Source organism: Gracilinanus agilis, chromosome 1, assembly GCF_016433145.1.
Source record: "Gracilinanus agilis isolate LMUSP501 chromosome 1, AgileGrace, whole genome shotgun sequence".
NCBI lineage: Eukaryota > Metazoa > Chordata > Mammalia > Didelphimorphia > Didelphidae > Gracilinanus > Gracilinanus agilis.
In genome coordinates, this window is record NC_058130.1 from 645,977,688 (window position 1) to 645,985,171 (window position 7,484).

Consider the following 7,484-nt stretch of genomic DNA (forward strand, 5'->3'; position numbering starts at 1 on the left):
CTTCTTTCCTTTCTTCCTTTCTTCTTTCCTTCCTTCCTTCCTTCCTTCCTTCCTTCCTTCCTTCCTTCCTTCCTTCCTTCCTTCCTTTTTTTAGAAGGTTTTGTGAATCAAATGAGATAAATGAGATAACATGTCAGATACTTTGCATCTAAAGGCACAATAATTAATGCTATAATTATTATTAAATGACAGTCATACTATTTTGAATTCTTATGCTCCTGCCATCATCTTTGTCATTTTTTCCCTTTGGGCCTCATTGAAATTCCTTACATCCGTGGTAACAGAGTTAGTGGAGTACAGATTATTGTATACTTCTGATCATTATTTTGCAGCAACAGAAAAATGCCTGCTTCCTTGGGCAAGGAAGTCATGAGAAAAAACACACTTATTTCCCAGATGTTTACTTTTGTCTTTGGTCATATACTTTCTTGGCTCTCTTGTTGACCTCTGCAACTTTAGACTCTTTAGTGGAATCCATTCCTGCTCTTCAACCTTACCCTTTGGGTTGAGTATGGAAATTCTAGTTTGACCAGGAATATCTGCGGTTTATTTTCTCTGGCCTAGAGGAAGCCAGAATGGTACAGTGGGGAGGGTGATGCCTTTTAAGTCAGGAGGTCTAGAGTTCAAATCCAGGGTCTACAATTTTCTACATTTGTGATCTCTCAAAAGTAATTTAATATCTTTGTCCTTCAGTTTCCTCATCTATAAAATAAAAAGATTGTATGAAGATAAATTCTATTATTCTTTCTTTCCCTAAATTTGCAATCTATTTTTCTCCAGGAAGACCTTAATCTCTAGCCCATATTCTTATTCTTCCCTCTCATACCAGTCTCAAATCCATGGAGAAAGAGAAGGATGGGACAGGAATCATAAGATTATAAGCTCCTTAGGGGCAAGGACTATCTTTTGCCTCTTTTTGTATTAAAAACTATCTTTTGCCTCTTTATTGCCTCTTTATGTATTCCTGGCACTTGAAATAGTGCACGGTACATTGTAAGAGCTTAATAAATGTTTTTTTAATCAAATCACTATGTCATCTTATAAAATTCTTCACAGAGTTTTATTAACACTCAATTTTCTATTTTTGCAGCCTCTTTTGCATTGTTTTATAGAGGATTGCTCAGTGTAGTGGCTGGAGGCAATAGTCAAGTCTACAAAGCAGAGTCCAAAATGCTGGTTTCTCTCAATTGGGGAATGGCTGAACAAATTGTAATACATGATAATGATGGAATATTGAGTAATAAAGAATGATAAACTGCTTTCTATATGAACTGGAAAGACCTCCATGAACTGATGCGGAGAGAAATGAGCAGAACCAGAACATTGTACACAGAAAGTGAAGCATTGTGGAATGATCAAATGTACTAGACTCTTCTACTAATAGCAATGCAATGATCAAGAATAATCTGGTGGAATTTATGAAAAAGAATGCTATCCACATCTGCAGAAAGAACTATGGGAGTAGAAATGTATAAGAAAAACATTATTTATCACTCAGGTATATAATTTGAGGTTGTGGTTTTTAAAAGATTACTCTATTACAAATATGAATAATATGAAAATAGGTTTTGCTTAATAAGACATGTATAAACCAGTGGAATTGCTTATTGGCTCTGGGAGGGTGAGAGGAAGAGCGAAGGGAGAGAACATGAAAAATGTAACCATGGAAAAATATTCTAAAATAATAAAAATTAATTAAAAAATAAAATAAAATAAAATGTTTAAAAAATGGTGGTTTCTTTTTGGTACCTTCTTAAACAAGGTAATCTCTATTTTACTTTGGGAAGTTAGTGTTTGTATAACCTGAAACATCCTCTGAAAAGTTATTTGACTTTCCTTTAGTCAAGCTTCTAACAGAGAAGATGGAATGTCATTGTGTCCCCTTGAGTCACTGGCTTCCCTGATCCTGTCACGAATAATTTTGATCTTGTGAAGTCAGCTTCCTAGTATGAAGCCGGGAAAGTTGGTCATAGAGCTAAATCAGGATTGAGACTGGCAAAATTCCCAAAAGAGCTGCAGAGCATCCCCCTAGCCAAGAGTGGGGACTCCCTCATGTCAACCAAGTGATCTGATATAGCCTCCAGCCTGTACAGCATGCCCGGGGCAATGTGTGAAAAGAATATACAACTACTGGTGAGTTTGCCTGATACAAACCACTAAGGATGAACAAATGGACTTAAAATGACAGAGAGAAAGAGTCATTTTATCATCTGTCTGTGCTAAAATAAGGCAACTTCTAAAAGAGTGTGTATTTACGCCACCTCATGCCTCTCCTAATTCCTATCCCAGAGAATGATGCTTGTGGGAGGGGATGCGGGGAAATAGGTTCCTTCCCCCCAGTTCCTTTCCATTTGTGACCTGAGTTCCCTAAATATAGTCGCTTGAAAAGATGAGTCAGCAGAACACAAATAAAGGGCTGTTTAAAAGGTGCTTAATACATATTTGTTGAATAGATTTTGAGAGAACAGGGCCCCTAGTATGCTGTTACATTCTGTTCTTCCATTCCAGTCCTAAAGGGCAATGTGCTATGTGCTTAGCAGCTGGCTAATATTTTTCTTCTATGTCTATGAACAATTCCTGAAGATTCACTGAGGGCTGACAATGTCTGACAGAGCATGGAGGAGTTAGGCCCCTTGGCCCTTGAAAACCTTTAGAATTTTTCAGTTGAGAAACTATGGACACAGAGTGCTACCAAAAACAAAAAACAAAACACACACACACACAAAAACTGTTGACTAGTTTTTTGAACCAAGCAAATGAGTGTTGCCCTTCAGAGACTGTACTCTGATTTAAATGATAACAGTGGTTTAAGAGTACCAAAGCATGTCAAGGGCCCTACTGAATTTGATATAGACACTATCATACCTATGTGGAAAGCTCATTGGATCTGGAGTCAGAAAATCTGGGTTCAAATCCTTTCTATAATGCTTACTGTTTTGGGGACTTTGATCAAGTCACTTAACCTTTCTGAGCCTCAGTTTCCTCAGTTGAGGGTTGGATTGAATGACTTCTAAAATCATTTTAAGCTCTAATTCTATGATCTTCTCAACCACCCTAGAAGGCTTGAGTTCAGATTTGATCTCTGAAACTTACTAGTGGGTAAGCTATCCTGTTTGCTTCATCTGTAAAAATAGCACTTACCTCCCACAATTATTGTGACAATCAAAGGTAATAATGGATGCAAATAGCTTAGCATAGTGCTTGGCACCTAGTGTTAAATAAATGTTAGTTATTATTATTCCAGGTCCCAAGTCCACTATCCTTTCAATTGTCCCATTCTTAATGCTCCTTCAAAATAAATAAACCTTGTTATCTCAAATTCATACACTTATTTTCCTATCAAATATTGCCTCGATTGTTTATTTGCTTTATTTGTGAATTAGCTTTAAAGGATTTTGATAATTTCCCATAATAAAATTTAGTATTTCCAGAAGTTGAACCTTTGCTGCCATTGCAGATACTCAAAGAATGTACCACAGACTCCAAAAGTTATTAAGTGTGGTAATTTGATGTGAGATCCCACACATAGCTTTGCAGAAGCCATGAAAACCTCTTAGTAATTGTCACTTCCTTTTCTGCTTTGAAGGAATAATACTCATTTGAATGTATGAATTCTAATATCATCTTTGAAAAAAAACTTTACGTTCTGTCAGAATCAATTCTAAGGTAGAGGAGAAGTAAGGACTAAGGAATTGAAGTTGTCACTTGCCCAAGGTTAAACACCTAAAAAATGACTGAGACCAGATTTGAACCAGGGTCATCTTGACTCCTATCCTGTTGCTCTATCCATGGTTCTACCTCGTTGCCTTTTAATACCATTATCAAAATAGATCATCTAAATTCTGATACAATCCCTTTTGGAGTACAGAAATACTCACTACAACATTCTTGCTAGTGATTATCCAGTGTGAAGGATTAAACTTGGGGGGGGGGGGGTTAGAGTTTGATCAAAAGCCAGCACACAGTTTATTAAACACAAAACAGCTTATTATTAGGAAATACAGATAGGAAATAGGAAGGAGGAAAGTGAGAGTAATCTTATAATAGCTTATAACTATACCCAAGATCCCAATCCTAACTAAATTTCTCTAAAAAACTCTAAATCTATCTGCCTTAGAGGGCAGTATCTGCTAAGCTGAAGCCCTCACCTATTCTTCTCTACTCTGACTATCTAATAATATATCCACTATCTAACTACCTATTGTAAGGGTTAAAAATTAAAGATTGGTCTGAATTTATGAAAAACATGGTCACCAAAATTATTACCCAATTCATAAATGAATTTTTATGGTATTTTATTTACAAAAGGATAAAGAGTGAAAGTGAGGAAATCAGAGAGAGAGAGAGAGAGAGAGAGAGAGAGAGAGAGAGAGAGAGAGAGAGAGAGAGAGAGAGANAGAGAGAGAGAGAGAGAGAGAGAGAGAGAGAGAGAGAGAGAGAGAGAATTACTCCAGCATGGTACAAACCAGGCAGGGCCTCAGAGGCCCCTGGAAAGAGGGCCCAGAGGTAAGTTAAACAAGGGTTCTAGCCACGAGGCCTCCTCTAAGACAGGGGTCTCTCCAGAGGCTAGTACCTCCAGAAAAAAACAGGAAAGGAAGTCAGCCTTTTTCACTCACCCATGTGGTAGTCCTAAAGGAAAATCCAAGAGCAGTCTGAGGTCCCAAGCTGGAGCTCCTCCAAGGCCAAATTCAAAGTAGAAAAAATCATTCACAGGAAGTTACCACTATTTTAAAGACAGTTCTTTGCATCACTTCCTGTGCCTTCCTTCTATTTTTACATGGACCAATTGCAGCTTTTTTTGGACTGGGGCAGTCAGTTGTTTTTGATTTGTCACTCACTAGAACACGTGAGACATATACCTCCCCCACTTAAAGATTAAGTGGGGGTGTATACATTCCTGGTGGCTAAAATCTAAAAAAACAGGCAGGGGAGAGTTAATCGCATCTTCACAATCCCCCCTGTGATCATTTGGGAGACTAGGCTCCTCAACTGACTATTTAACATAATCATCTTGTACCTCAAAAAAATCTTCTAGCTACAAGTGCATACAAAATACAGGTGCACCTTCTAAGGGGAAACTACAATAGTTAAAGAAAACAAAACCAATGTTTGCTAGCTGCAATGACAAAAAGCCAGTTGGGGGCAGTCTCTTTTGGCATAAAGTTTACATTAAAAATAAATGTGTTCAAGGCCTCTCCGAGAGCAGCCCAGGCGCCGCTTTCCCCGGCTCCATGTCCGCCGCGGCCCCTCCGCCCTCCCGGCTGCGCCATGGCGGGGGCTGCCGAGCCCAGCAGCAGCAGCAGATACCAGCAGCTGCAGAATGAGGAAGAGCCTGGAGAGCCTGAGCGAGTCATTAACGATGCTCCTCCCCCGTACAGCAGCATCTCTGCAGAGAGTGCAGCATATTTTGACTACAAAGATGAATCTGGGTTTCCTAAGCCCCCTTCTTACAATGTGGCTACCACATTGCCTACTTATGATGAAGCAGAAAGGACCAAGGCTGAAGCTACCATCCCCTTGGTTCCTGGGAGAGATGATGATTTTGTAGCAAGGGATGATTTTGATGATGCTGACCAGCTGAGGATAGGAAATGATGGGATATTCATGCTAATTTTTTTCATGGCATTCCTCTTTAACTGGATTGGGTTTTTCCTATCTTTCTGTCTGACCACCTCAGCCGCAGGAAGATATGGGGCCATTTCAGGGTTTGGCCTGTCTTTAATTAAGTGGATCCTGATTGTCAGGTTTTCCACTTATTTCCCTGGCTACTTTGATGGTCAGTATTGGCTCTGGTGGGTTTTCCTTATATTAGGCTTTCTTCTGTTTATCAGAGGATTTATCAATTATGCAAAGGTTCAGAAGATGCCAGATACTTTTTCAACCCTCCCCAGGACCAGAGTTCTCTTTATTTACTAAAGATGTTTTCTGGCAAGGCCTTCCTGTATTTATGAATTCTCTCTCAAGAAGCAACAGGACACCTGCAGGAAGTGAATCAAGACTCAAAAGACAGAAGAAATAATCACCTGCTTTAAAAAATAAAGTACTGTTGAAGATAATTTCTCATTATTTGTTTCTAGGTATAAAATTTTAATAGTTAATGCAGAATTCTGTAATCATTGAATCATTAGTGGTTAATGTTTGAAAAAGCTATTGCAATCAAGTCTGTGATGTACTAATAATGCCTTATATATTGTTTGTAGTCATTTAAAATAGCATGAGCTATGTCCCTATAGTCAGTAGGGGGCAGTCTTGCTTTATTTAATTCTCCATCTTAAAATGAATTTGGAATTAAATATTTCAGTGTAAGATATGTATAATGCTGGCCATTTTGAAGGGATATTCTCAAAAGTTTAGAAAACTGTTAAGACTACATTTCTGCACATGATATGTATACACTGTTAAAATAAATCTATAAATCTTAAAAAAAAATAAATGTGTTCAATTCCCGTTCAATTCAATCAATTACACCCAAAATTCATTCTAGATCTTCTTGATGCAGTGTAGGTTCTGTTTGCATCTTTCTCCAAGTGGTTCATTTTCTGGATTCAAGGAATTAGCAAGCTACTTTTATTGAAATTTTTTCAAACCAAAGTTTTAAATCTTGTATTTTTATTTTTTATTTATTTTATTTTTTAAAACCCTTACCTTCCATCTTGGTGTCAATACTGTGTATTGGCCCCAAGGCAGAAGAGTGGTAAGGATAGGCAATGGGGGTCAATTGACTTGCCCAGGGTCACCTAGCTGGGAAGTGTCTGAGGTCATATTTGAACCTAGGACCTCCCGTCTCTAGGCCTGGCTCTCAATCCACTGAGCTACCCAGCTGCCCCCTTGGATTTTTATGAAAATACAATCCCCCCTGAAGAGGGTGCTGACCAACACCCAGGGAAGTTCAGGATACATGGGGTGTATGAGTCAATTATCAAAAGAAAAACCAAAAACATAAAAAGAAAAACAAGTAAAAGAAAAAATATTAAACATTTTGGAGAAAGAAAAAATCAAAAATCAGAATCAAGATATAAAAAATCTATGTATATAAAAGTTTCTGAGTAAACAATAATAAATTCATAACAGGCCCTTGTATTAGGGTCCAATTAAAGTAATTTTTGTCCCACAAGTCTGTAGGACAAAATGTAGTAATATTGCAATTACTCACTGGCAGCCAGGATTATAGGAAGTTGCCATAGTATAAGAGAGAAAAAAAGGACTAGATTTTCATGTGAAAGGGAAGTGTCATTCTCTCATCTGATTTTACCTTCACTCTCAGGGGGAGCCAGGATGGTAGCCAAACTTCAGTACTTTTCTGAATGTGGCATGAGGAAGACCTGTGTCTGAAATGTGTCAAACAATCACAACCTTGAACCTCAAACAAGTCTTCTGTCTTGGCACAGATTCTCATCAATCCCACCAAGATTGGTTTGATCTTTTTTTACCTTGTGCTTCTTTGCACTGTTATAATGGCTCTTTTGTTCTCTTTCCCTTTTATC

General features: G+C 38.0%; 1 protein-coding gene and 1 pseudogene across 1 annotated transcript; one reads left to right on the top strand and one right to left on the bottom strand.

The window, feature by feature from the left end:
- LOC123255196 overlaps window positions 1-5,270 on the bottom strand; it is a 189,371-nt pseudogene extending 184,101 nt beyond the window's left edge.
- Window positions 5,196-6,073, top strand: LOC123231925 (NEDD4 family-interacting protein 1). The gene has a single exon (XM_044658253.1). It carries the CDS (start codon window positions 5,269-5,271, stop codon window positions 5,914-5,916), a length of 648 nt encoding a protein of 215 aa, XP_044514188.1. The 5' UTR covers window positions 5,196-5,268; the 3' UTR covers window positions 5,917-6,073.
- The last annotated feature ends 1,411 nt before the right edge of the window (window positions 6,074-7,484 follow it).

Excerpts from the sequence above, each read along its gene's own strand:
- LOC123231925 (XM_044658253.1), top strand. The coding sequence starts at position 5,269 with ATGGCGGGGGCTGCCGAGCCCAGCAGCAGCAGCAGATACCAGCAGCTG.